At 37.8% G+C, this 12,749-nt stretch overlaps 1 protein-coding gene across 2 annotated transcripts in view; it reads right to left on the reverse strand.

Moving 5' to 3' along the window:
- The window catches only part of MTTP (microsomal triglyceride transfer protein), a 59,934-nt gene that overhangs the window by 11,462 nt on the left and 35,723 nt on the right, over positions 1-12,749 (reverse strand). For both annotated transcript variants that reach the window (XM_086704517.1, XM_025921503.2), the window contains exons 9-12: positions 11,157-11,325; positions 9,712-9,819; positions 3,863-4,075; positions 2,156-2,367 (exon numbers count right to left, since the gene is read on the reverse strand). In XM_086704517.1, the coding sequence (XP_086560643.1) occupies positions 2,156-2,367; positions 3,863-4,075; positions 9,712-9,819; positions 11,157-11,325 (702 nt within the window). The remainder of the gene's footprint in view (positions 1-2,155; positions 2,368-3,862; positions 4,076-9,711; positions 9,820-11,156; positions 11,326-12,749) is intronic.

Consider the following 12,749-nt stretch of genomic DNA (forward strand, 5'->3'; position numbering starts at 1 on the left):
AACCAAATCCTCAGTGGAAAAAAGAGGGGCCAAATTTTCCCCATGCTGCTCCAAGACTGGGGAGGTGCCAGCTGGAGGGCCAGCATCAGGGTTAGGGCTTTCCCCTTCATTCCTCAGATATTTGAAATTTGGTTCGGTATCAAAATGACAGCAAGACAAGGATGCCCAGCTATGAATGGCTTAAACTAACTGATGGACACACCTCAGGAGTGGAAAACACATATTCCATGAATCATTATGGTTGTATTATTAAATAGTATATACTTTCAAGGAAAGCTGTACCAGACAGGGGATGGTGGAGCAGTTGCCCAATATTTCTTTAAATATTTTCTTACACTCTCTAATGATACCAGTGGCTGATGACCTATCACAGTTAATTTCCAGGAATTTTTTCTATTTCTGTAGTTTTCAATTAAAGAGACATCTCAGTAAAACCCATATATAAATGATTATCTCCTCTAAAGCAAGTCTTAAACCTTGCCCTATGCCTCTATCTTGTCTACTATCTAAGGACTGTTGAGATCTTTCCAGTCTCGACTACTTAACACTAATCATATCAGGAATAATAAAATTATGACACCGCCACAAAAAATATCAAAATAATCCACTCAAGAAATTAGGATCTGGACCTGAGGTAGAAACTTATTGAAAGGTGGGAATGGTGACCCTATAGGTGCCCCCCACCACCCAATATCACTAGGTGATAAGATTTAGCCTGGAGAAGGGCTGAGGACACCATGATACCTGTTTTGTAATATTCAAAGGGCCTGCAGGTGGATGAAATGATTAGACCTGCTCTGCTTTGCTCCAAGGATTGGGGCAAATAGGGCCAATGGGAAGCTTTCAGTTACACAAAGAAGTCCTAGTGACACTGTGAATAATGACACAAGTTCCCTCAGGGGAGGTGAGCCCCCTGCCACTGGCCAGGTGCAAGCAAAGACTGGATGCCCCTGCTAGGAGACTAGACCCGCACACTGGAGAGATGCCAAGCAAAGTGGCCTGTGATGTCCTTTCCAACTCGAACCATTCCGGTCGTGAGAATCTGAACCTCAGTGTTTCCAATGGTCTCCTCACCTTTCCCTGCTGCTCTCTACCCCACAGCCTCCTCTTTTACCATCCCCTGCATCACTAGGTTCACAAGACAAGGATAGAAAACCCACTCAGGATCTCCTTCTCAGAGTCTCATAAAAATAAACAAAGAAATAGAAGTCAAATCCATTCTACTAGGAACACATGGTTGTAGATAGACTTTGCTTCTTCCTCCCTCACTCATCTGCTCCTTCTTCTTCCTTATCTGTCCCTGCTCTTTTCTCCTGTCTACTCACTCCTCTCACACCTTTTTTCTTTTACTGCCTTATTTTTTTTTTCCTTTCTCTTTATCCATTTTCCAACACCCACTCCCCCCCATATCTGTTTTCCTTTTCAACTTAAAATACTCAAATTTGATCTTTCCTGGGGATACTGCTGTGCAAATAACTCAGGGGAAATGGAAATTTCTTTTTCAGCCATCTCATTTCAGTAAGGAAGTGCAGAGAGCCCTGGAGAACTCCCACTTTGAAGAGAGACATCAGTGAATGAAGAGGAAGAGACCCAGGAACTGGAAGGAAGATGAATCCAGTAAGAGTTACTGAGCCTGATGAAGTCTGCTGATCCCACTCTTCATACCTTGAAGAGTCCCCAAACATGAGCCATGCTTAAGGTATTTAACTTAAATGGCAAATTCATTTGATCTGTGATAGATGAGGTTTCAATGTTAGGTCACTAACGTTTGGAAAGTTAACATGGAAAACCATTTGGTGAGAATTTACATCGCTTTGTTATGCTGTTTATAAAAACAATCCTATTAAAAATATAGTTGGGTTGTAAAACATTATAAACATTTGGCAATATATATTTACAGACTGAACAGGAGACCCAGAGTAACAATCATACACCGGGTTTCAAATCATAGTGCCAGAGTGAAGTTGTTTTATCTGGCCCGCTATATAGTTCTCATGGGAAATTTGGCAAACTTTGGTTTTATGCAACATAAACTAGCATAATGACCACACCATTATTATCAGCCACGTGTGTACCACACCAATATACAAATAAGCTTGAACAAATAAAATAAGCTTGCTTAAATAAACGGAGAGACAGGTGAACTCTATCATACCTTGCAGGCATTTCAAAACGTAGGATGTCTTGAACAAGAGTGAGCATGTATTTATTCATTTCTTTGGGAAGCTCCCCAATAGAGAGAAGAATGTTTTTTACTTCCATGTAGGATGGATTGTTATTTAAAATGATAGCAGCTGCAGTAGTGCGCACAGTCTTTTCATGAACTTTACGATTCTGGTGGTATATCCTGTTCAAAGTCTTCTTGACCTGTTCAAAGATGTTCAAACTTAGTGCACATCTAGATTTTTTTAAATTGATAATGTAGCAGGAACAGTTAGTGCTCTTAAAACATATGTGTGTTCTTACATTTCCCAAGGTTCTTTGCAGTCAGGTTGGGGCCGTAATTGTAGCTAATGGACTATGAAGAGAACGGCCATGGGAAACTTCTAGACTGAGACAGTTAAGAGCTGCTGTGCCTTCTCCCTGTTTTTATTGCTACTTTAGTAGGCTTAGAGCCACATTTTCCTTACCTACACTAGGCATAGCATGAATGAGAAATAAACTTTTGATAAGCTGAGATTTTGTAGCTCGTTTATTATTGCAGCTTATCATGGTGTTACCCAACTAATATTGACTTTTAAAGACTACTGTCACATAGCAATAGATCTCTGGGGAGCAATGGCTATATTAGCTGATATTTCCTTACAATGGAGTCTCTCAGGATCTTCCCTTTATCCTTTTTTAAAATTAATAAAACTTTCATTTTTTAGAGCAATTTTCGGTTTACAGCAAAACTGAGCTGAGAGTTCCTATATACCCCTTGCTTCCAGGCTCCTCCCTGCCCAGCACATACAACCTCACCTCTATCAACATCCTGCATCCTACATTTGATAAAACCCATACTGCCACATCGTTGTCACCCAGAGTCCACAGGCTACATTAGGGACTTTTTTTTTTTTTTAAACAAAATATTAACACCAAAGAAAACTTGCCAAAATAATGGTATTCTGTGGCAACGAATAATTTCATTGGTTACTAGCATTATGTGGTATGGAGTGAGGTGGGGGTGCTCTATACTAGGCATTTCTGAACAGTTCTTTCAATTCCCACTTCCCTCTGCTTTTTTTTATTTCCCCTAAATCTTGGCCTTGTTCTCAGGTATATAGCAGTTAAATGACTAACCTGAGCAAAACAACTGGGAAGGAACAGCCAGAATTTATTTGTGGGTCTGTCTGTCTCAAACACTTGTGGCCCTAGTCATCATGCTCTGCAGCCTACCGACTTTGACACAAAAGCAGTGGGAGGGTTCTCAGCTGCAAACCGGAAATATCATTCTCAGCAGACAGCTTATCTTGAGGCTTATAGACTTTTCCACTCTTAGAAAAGTTTAATTTAGATGGCTTCCTGAAAATGTAGCTATAGGAACCACCACAGTAATCCTTAAGCCAGGATATTTCAGTGTTGAAAATTTAACAGCATCTTAAAACTTATGGAAGTAAAGATATTTCTGGAAAGAGTTTGTTTCTTAAAATAAGAGAATGTGCTTCAATATTTATGCTTCAGGATACGGGACATTATCTATTCAAAATGTGAGGCTGCTTCAAAATAGCCTTAAATTCAATTTAAGAGTTATTTCTAAACAGGAAAGAGAGATCCTCAGTTTGGGAAAAAAAAAAAATAGGATGACTTCAGAGAACTTCACGTTTGACTCAAGTTTAGGCATGCTTCTTTTCTTTTGTTTATGTTACAAATATTCTTTTACCTCATCAGTTATGAAAGAGACATCGTATCTCTGGAGAGCGGTGGTAGCGAGGTGGCTGACAGGCCCTTCTCCAGCCTCTGCAAACTTCAGAAGGAGTGGGATGCCTTCCGGCAGCAGAGCATTCTTCAGAGCCAATAGGTACATCATGGTGTCCTCTTTTTTCTCTGCTCTTTCAAGTCCTCCTAGGATTAATTTCTTGGCTTCTACCACTGCCTAAAAAAATCACATACTACCTCAAACATACATACGACCACAAATTACACAAGGCTTGGACAACACTGGCTTCACTCTTGGACCTAAGAGAACAACCTAAAGTTTTATTTATTTTTTTTAATTTTTATTTTATTTTTTATGTTTATCTGAGAGAGAGAGAGAAAGAGAGAGACAGACAGAGCATGAGCAGGGGAGGCACAGAGAGAGGAAGGGAGACACAGAATCTGAACCAGGCGCCAAGCTCTGAGCTGTCAGCACAGAGCCCAACGTGGGGCTTGAACCCACAAACTGTGAGCTCATGACCTGAGTTGAAGTCGGATGCCCAACTGAATGAGCCACCCAGGCACTCCAAAAACAGGCTAAAGTTTTAGAAAGTTTTGCACTAGTTGCCTGACTGAGACACACAATAAAAATGAATAAGTATACTTTATAAAGGTGTTCTGTTTTTTAAGAAATGCAAAAATTAACATATTCATAAGAAGCAATTTATACAACTAATAATAGATATATAGGGCACCTGAGTGGTTCAGTCAGTTAAGCATTCGACTCTTGATTTCAGCTCAGGTCATGATCTCATGGCTTGTGGAATTGAGCCTGGCATCAGGCTCTATGGTGACAGCACAGAGCCTGCTTGGGATTCTCTCTTTCTCCCTCTGCCCCTTACTTGTGTGCACATGCGCACTTGCTGTCTCTCAAAGTAAATAAGTAAACACTAAAAAAAAATAGGTATATTTACTTTTGAACACATTCTGAATGTATAAAGTCATTTTTAAAATTCCTTTGTGATCGATTATTCGTAAAACTATCCACTCATTGAATTTCTAAAGCAACAATTAAATGGCACCTAAGTGATGCCACGTACGTCTTCTTAAGTAATAATTTGGTGAAAATACTTAGAACTTGACCATAAGGTCTTGTTCTCAATGTTTAAAAAGGGCTTGTTTCCACTTGAATCAAAATTTGATTAATGCTGCCATACAGTTCAAAAAATATTTCAGAGAAATGCCTTCTATATGGCAGATACTTTGCTAGGTACTTTTCACATATGTTCTTTAATCAAAAAGGCCCCTTTTCCTGGCCTAGGGAAAAAAAATGATTGAGTATAAGTTAGTAGTAAGTCAATGGAAAAGCAAAGTAAAAATAGGGACACCTAGATTCTGGTTTTTGTCACTATCTATGTTTTAGGTGCTTCAGTTTCATCTTTAAAGAGTCCTAAAATCTAATCCATCTGTAGGATTTGGAAATTATGAAATTAAGCTACAGGGAGCGCGCGCGCACACACACACACACACACACACACCAGAGGAGAGACAGAGAAGGATAGGAGTGGGGGAAGATATAAAAGGTCTCTAAATGGAAGGAAAGGCACTAAATTTCACAGGTAATAAGAGAAATGCCATTTCTCAACTATCAGATTGATTAAAAGATTCAAAAGTTTGATAAGACAATTTCCTATTGAGGCTATGGGGAAATAGGCGTTCTCGTGCATTACTGGTGGATGCATAAAATGATACAATTCCTAAGGAAGGTAACTGGCAAAAGCTAACATATCTGCATTTTGTTCCAGCAACCCCAGCCCTGAGGCTATGTCTCCAAAAACGAGAAAAAAATGTGCCTATGATTATTCATCTCAGCATTATTTGTAACAGCAAAATGGTAGAAACCACCTACTGACCACAGGCGGGAGATGCTGAGGACACTGGTATGCCGACACATGCAGTTCTAAGCGCTGCTAAAAGGAACAAGGAAGATCTCTGAGAACAGTATGGGATGACTTCCTGGGTATGTTGTTAGGAGGACAAAATAAGACACAAAAGAGTGTATATTTTGTGAAAGAAAAAATAAGTAAAAATGTGTGTGTACATTTGCTTAGGAAGCACAGGAAGGAGAAACCAAAAACTGACACTGGTTATGTGGAGGAGGCTGGTGAGAATGGGTGGAAGGGGTAAGAAAGGGAACAGGACCCCTTTGAGAATGCTTTTAAAATGCAGTTTTGACTTTTGAACCATGTCAATATTTCACATATTCAAGAAATACAACTCAATCAGCAAGGATGGAAGATTGCTAAAAGTGAATTCAAACAGCAGGGAATGTATATGTGTATCAAACTGCTAACATAACTAAACAAAAAAGAATAACAGAGACTTCTGAATATGGACCCCTGGCTGTCTATCTTTTTTTTTTTTTTTTATCATTTATTTATTTTTGAGAGACACGGAGAGAAAGAGAGACAGAGAGCATGAGCAGGGGCGGGGCAGACAGAGAGGGAGACACAGAATCCAAAGCAGGCTCCAGGCTCTGAGCTATCAGCACAGGGCCCGACAAGGGGCTCGAACCCATAAACCATGAGATCATGACCTGAGCCAAAGTCGGACACTTAACCAACTGAGCCACCCAGGTGCCCCATCTGGCTGTCTATCTTTAGTATATTCCAAAACAAAAGAGCTGTGATGAAGTCTTAACCTTTATTTAGTCTGATTTTTGTAGCAATATCGGTGTAGCAATTCACAAACTATTTTGTGTGCGTTTTAGGCCTGAGCAAATGAATCAACAGGTTGATGTTCTAGAACACCAAAGTTCTCACTATAGGAGAAGGAAGATAAATTTATGGCATGGAAGGAGAGAAAGAAGCTTGTTGTACTGGCCCGGAATTAAAGACAGCAGTATGCACTCACCATATGATAAATATAAATATAAACATACGTATTTTGTCCATCTTAAGGGCCAAGATGCAATAGTACTCAAGTAATTAGAAGTAAAGCATTTAGGGGTAAAATGCCAGATATCTGCAACTCAATCTCAAATGGTTCAATATAAGTACAAATAAAATGAAATAAAACAGAATGACATAATGGAAATATGCAAGATGTTGAAAATTGGCAAATCTAGATGAAGGGTACACAGATGTTTGTGGAATTGTGCTATTCTTACAACTTTTCTATAGGTTTGAATTTTTTCAAATGCAAATTTGAGGAAAAACAAAATTAGGAGGCAAGGAGGTTGAAATGTACGCCAAAAACTAATAGAAAAAAGAAATAGGGGGCTTTGTACTCAATGAGTAAACTTGACCAGCTGCCACTCGGACTGTCACAGGGCAGGTGGGAGCTTTCATGCTAGCAAATGCTGGAAAATCTTTAGTAGTCTATCAGATGGCAGGTACCATTTGGGCAGTAGAAGTATTGTATGCCTTGTAAGGAGATACCTTAAATTTTTGCTTAGAGTACATCATTTTCTTCCTATTCATATGTCTGTGATTTGGGCTGGAGATAGATGAATATTCCATAGCAGAATGTTGAAAAGAAAATGTGAGCATTTACAACAATCTATCTGGTGACTAATTTTCTTCAAAGATGCATTGTTTTAAAAGTTGCTCAAAAACATTAACAGAATTGAATGACAGTGATAGTGGATAGTTTTGAGTTACCTACAAGGTAAATCTAAAGATGTGAGTAGAACTTGGCTCTCCTGTTATCAGCAAAACTTTACATTTAATCCTTTGTTCAGTTTCCTTCTTGTGCTATTCTATTCTCTCTCAAGGTTGCAGCCACTCTCTGTTCCTGGCCCTAACTCCTCTTCTGGGCTGCAGGTGGATATGGCCATCTGCCTTTTGGACAACTCAACTTGGTGGCCCAAAGGACTTCAAATTTAACATGACCAAAACAAATTCATAGCTCTACCCTCCTCCCAACCCCCAAACTGGGTTCTATAAATTGTGCTTAAGTGGTTGACATCACCACACCTAGTACCCTACCCTGGAAGCTTAATAGTCACCCAGCTTCTTACCTCTTTCACACTACCCACCCACATCCCATCAGTCACTGGGTACTATTAACTCTACCTCCTAAATGGCTCTTGAAGCTGTCTCCTTCTCTCTACTTGCTGCCTCTATGTTAATTCAGACCTTTACTTATTCTTGCCCAGTTGTTGCAAATATTTCCAATCAAATCTTGCTGACTCTAATCCAGTCCACAGCTGGTCCATACACTCTGCTTCTTTCTAAATAAAAAAAATCTAAGCATATCATTCACCTGCCTAAAAACGCACTATTCTCCCTTCTCTCTATGGAATGAAGGCCAGACTTGTTAGCTTCTCATTAATAAACATCCTCTTTTCTGTATTTCCACTCTCATCTATCTGCCCCATAAATATGAATACTTTGTTTTCCAGCCCCACAGAATTTCTCATGTTCTCAGGCATACCAGACCCATTTTGATATTGGGCCTTTTCATGCATTGTATTTCTCCTAGAATGTCCTTCATTCCATACTACCATCTCTTCACCTAAAGAGCTTTTCTATACGAAGTTCAAATATCACTATTTTGGTGAAACTTTCCCTAGCACCCCCAAACAGAATAGTTTGCTACATATTCCATATTCTCAGAGCACTTCGTTTATATTTCAATATTATTTTTTGTTTGTATTTGAGAAATGGAGTGGAAGATCTTTGAGGATGGTAGAATATTTTATGCATTTTTATATTAAGGGATTAACATCACATCTAGCACAGAGTAGATGTTCATTAAATTATGTGAATGGACGTTTTCAGGTATGAGCTTTGTCTTTAGCCAAGATATTGGATACAGGATTACTGAGGTAAATTGGCTACTCAAATAATCGTGGAAATTGGAAAATATAAGAAGTTACAGTTCTTTGATGTCATAGAAATAGTACAAATTTGATCTCTGCCTGAGCTTACTAAGCTGATACTCAAACATTTTCAATGCCATTTCTTTTTTAGTAATCTTTTTCACACTTAGCTTACATTCTAGTTATGGGTTGCCTCTTTTGGAACCATTTGGTTTCAAGAATGTTTTCTCTATTATTTTTAAGAGCAAGCATTCTGTAAGCAAAATAATACAGTGACGTCTTTTTTGAAATAGAAGAAAAATGCTGACTATGAGCTGGCTATATAATAAATGTGGACAGAAAAAGACTTTTTATATATTTAACATTTTCAATCTATTTGCATTATAGAAAGATAGGCTATATTGGATACTAATCTATTTGGATTTTCTACATCTAGTTAAGCTTACAAAGTGAGTTTTTGGTTTTTTATGAGAAAGGTGTCAAAGTTGATAGTCCACTCTGGCAAATGGATAAACTTTGAGCAAATGAAATTAAAAATAAAATGTAAAGTTTTCGGTAATTAGAAATAACTAAATTCACACCATCAAAACTCAAAACTGCAAACAAACCACGCTTATAAAGTTCTCCTCTAGGAGATAGCCCTAAAGTCTAATATTTTTTCTAAGAATGAGAACTATACCATACATGCCATTGAAGGCTGCATACATAGTGGGCACTTAGTAAATACAATTGGTGAGGGATTAATAGACTATTTACTCTTTAGCAAGCATTTGTTGAACATTATGCATCACATATTATTTTAAGCAATTGGCGTTAACAAGACAAAGATCCATTTATGCATGGATCTTATGATTTCAGTAGAAGACAAAAATAAGCAATAAATGTAATGAATAATGGAATTATATCAGGTATGTTAGATAACAATAATTGCTATGAAATAAAGAAAGTGGCGTAAGGTAAGGGGAAATAGGAGGGCCAGTGGTGGGCAGCTCAGTAAGACATAGAATGATCTGGAACTATATAACACACAAGATTGGATTCACACTTACTTTGAGTTTGCAGCCTTCATTCTGACACAACTTCTTGACGAGGGCCCCAATGATGATCATAACAGTTTCTCTAATGTCGTTGCTCGCAAAGGAACCTTTGAACTTACTCTATTAGCCAAACAGAGATAAAATAGGTTATCAAAATATTTAAACATTTCTGAGGGACATTTTTAGAAATGAAGACACAAAATAACCAATGTCTAAGAGAAATGTTTTATGTTCCTAGATAGCAAATTCAAAATTTTGATTTGGGGATACTTGCAAATTCACTACCTAACTTTGAATCGAAGAGTTTATAGAATCTCTCCTATGCAAGTCTTATTAATATATGAACTATGAACTCAGGAAGTCTATGAACTCCTGAGAGGTTTATGGATTGAGCTCACTGGGTTAGTGAACAAAAAAGGAAAAAAAAGAGATCTGCAAAATGTTGTGTATGGGTGAAGAGGGGATTCATTGCTTTTTTCTTTTTCTTCTAAAGTTTATTTATTTATTTTGAGAGAGAAAGAGAAGGAGAGACCACAAGAGGGGAAGGGGCAGACAGAGGGAGAGACAGAATCCCAAGCAGGCTCCTTGCTGCCAGCATAGAGCCCAATGCAGGGCTTGCACCCACAAACTGTGAGATCATGACCTGAGCCGAGATCAAGAGTTGGATGCTCAACCAACTGAGCGACCCAGGTGCCCCGGGGTTTCATTGCTTTTATCAGGTTCTTAAACGATCTCACTTTCCAAAAAGATTATGAATTATTCCACTAGATCATAAGCAGATAAGTGCACATTTTGTTTTTAAATCTTGGACCCAAGAGAAGTCTAGTTTTATTTCCAATATAAATTTTTTAATATTGGAAGAATTGTATCTCTTCAATGTATTGTATATTAAATGCTGTGAAGACTTTTGAACTCAAAACAAATCTTTTAAAATCAATTTTGGGGGGGTGCCTGGGTGGCTCAGTCAGTTTAGCACTCAACTTCAGCTCAGGTCATGATCTCACAGTTCTTCGATTTGAGCCCCCATTGGGCTCTGCCCCAACAGCGTGGAGCCTGCTTGAGATTCTCTCTCTTTCCTTCTCTTTCTGCCCCTCTCCAATTCGTGCTTTCTTTTTCTTGTCTCAAAAATAAATAAATAAACTTAAAAAACAAATAAAATAAAATAAAATAAAATAAAATAAAATAAAATAAAATAAAATAAAATTTTGAAGCATAACCAAGACTCATCTCCTCTGAAATTTTATCCCATGTCACATTATATGATGGGTGAATACAATCTTTATATTTCTATATGGTATAGTTTATGTTATTTAGAGGAATTGCAAAGAAGACATTATGTGAAATAGTGTACTACAGTTAATGATTAATGGATGGAAGATAGCCCAATTCCTGTTTAGAGTCTTATGAACTTTTTAGCAGCTGACAAACTTTATTTTCACAGTGTTCATTTGACTTACAATGAGGCCTCTCAGGAGTTCTTCATTGGGATGGGAGGCAAATCCACAGGCATAGAGAAACCTCTCCTGGAGGATAATGCTACTGTCACTTTTGAAATCCAGAAAGTCCAAAATGGCATCTAATGAGTCTGAGGTCTGAGCGGAGGTGACAGCATCCACCAGTTGAGGTCTACAAAAAAGGGGGGTCATTGATATCAATTTTTAGCGTGCTTAAGGAATTATTTAAATCTCTACCATTCACAGATTCTCCATTGATCTAAGTTTCATAAAGAAGTGAAATTTTTATATAAACAAAAAAATGAATAATTCCCTCAAAAAGACCCCCTAATTTTGTTTTAAACCTCCCATTTAATTCCTCGCTCTCTAGCTCAATGTATACTCAGAGTATATAAACTAACTTCACATAATAGCCTAAGTCAAACATAATTTGGAAATTTGTATGTCAAAAAATTATACACCAGGTTCAAATTCTTTTCTCTACGAGTAATACATCAGAGTTATCGTCTCAAATATTGATTCTCTTTCTCTAATGATCTCGACAAATATATACATTTCTTAAATGCCTAATTTAACTCAGGTGCTATTAGGAAATTCTTTTAACTTTAATTTATATCCAAGGGAGAAGATTTTGCCCATTGTTTCTAAAAATAAAAAGTACCATGGTATATCCCAATGTTCAACCATAATGATTATGTGTGGGCAGAATGGAACTCCTATAGGCAAGTTCTCATTAGATATACCAGTCATCAAGAATCTTTGGTTAGTTGAGTCTGGGATGGTAAAATTCCTGAAACTAGTTGTCATGCTAATGAATATATCATGTATGTAAGTATATTCCACATTGTATACACACACCGTACATGTGTTTAGTGCTTTATACTATAAAAAAAAAATGATATACTTGCACTGTATCATTTTGTTCCTAACAAAAAACCTAGTGAATGAAGCAGACACTGAGAGATAATACTTATTAGGTGCCTATTATGTAAGTATTGCACTATAAATTTTAAATATGCAATTTTTGCTTTCACTTCTTCGTCTGTAAGATGGGGTTAAAAATAGTGGTTACTTTCAAATTTTGGGGAGAACTGGACTGCATAATCTATGCAGAGCACTTAGAATAGTGTTTGACATGTGGTAAATACTCAATAAAAATACACTGCTATTAACAATTACTTCACTTAATAGAGTAAACATCTCTGTCAGTTTAATACTAATATCCCCCTTACATATGAAGAAACAGACTTCAAGGCCCTATAGGTGTTAAGCGTATAGCTGGAGTTGGAACTCAAGGTTTTTCTGACCTGAGGTGTCTCAGGTATCCATGATCTTTTATTTTGTAATTTAAAAAAAAAAAATTTAACGTTTATTTATTTTTGAGACAGAGAGAGACAGAGCATGAATGGGGGAGGTCAGAGAGAGGGAGACACAGAATCTGAAACAGGCTCCAGGCTCCCAGCAGTCAGCACAGAGCCCGACGCGGGGCTCGAACTCACGGACCGCGAGATTGTGACCTGAGCCGAAGTCGGCCGCTCAACCGACTGAGCCACCCAGGCGCCCCTATTTTGTAATTTTTTTTAAAATGCTCATTTA

Source organism: Puma concolor, chromosome B1 (genome assembly GCF_028749965.1).
Source record: "Puma concolor isolate L17-30 chromosome B1, mPumCon1.1.hap2, whole genome shotgun sequence".
Classification (NCBI taxonomy): Eukaryota; Metazoa; Chordata; class Mammalia; order Carnivora; family Felidae; genus Puma; species Puma concolor.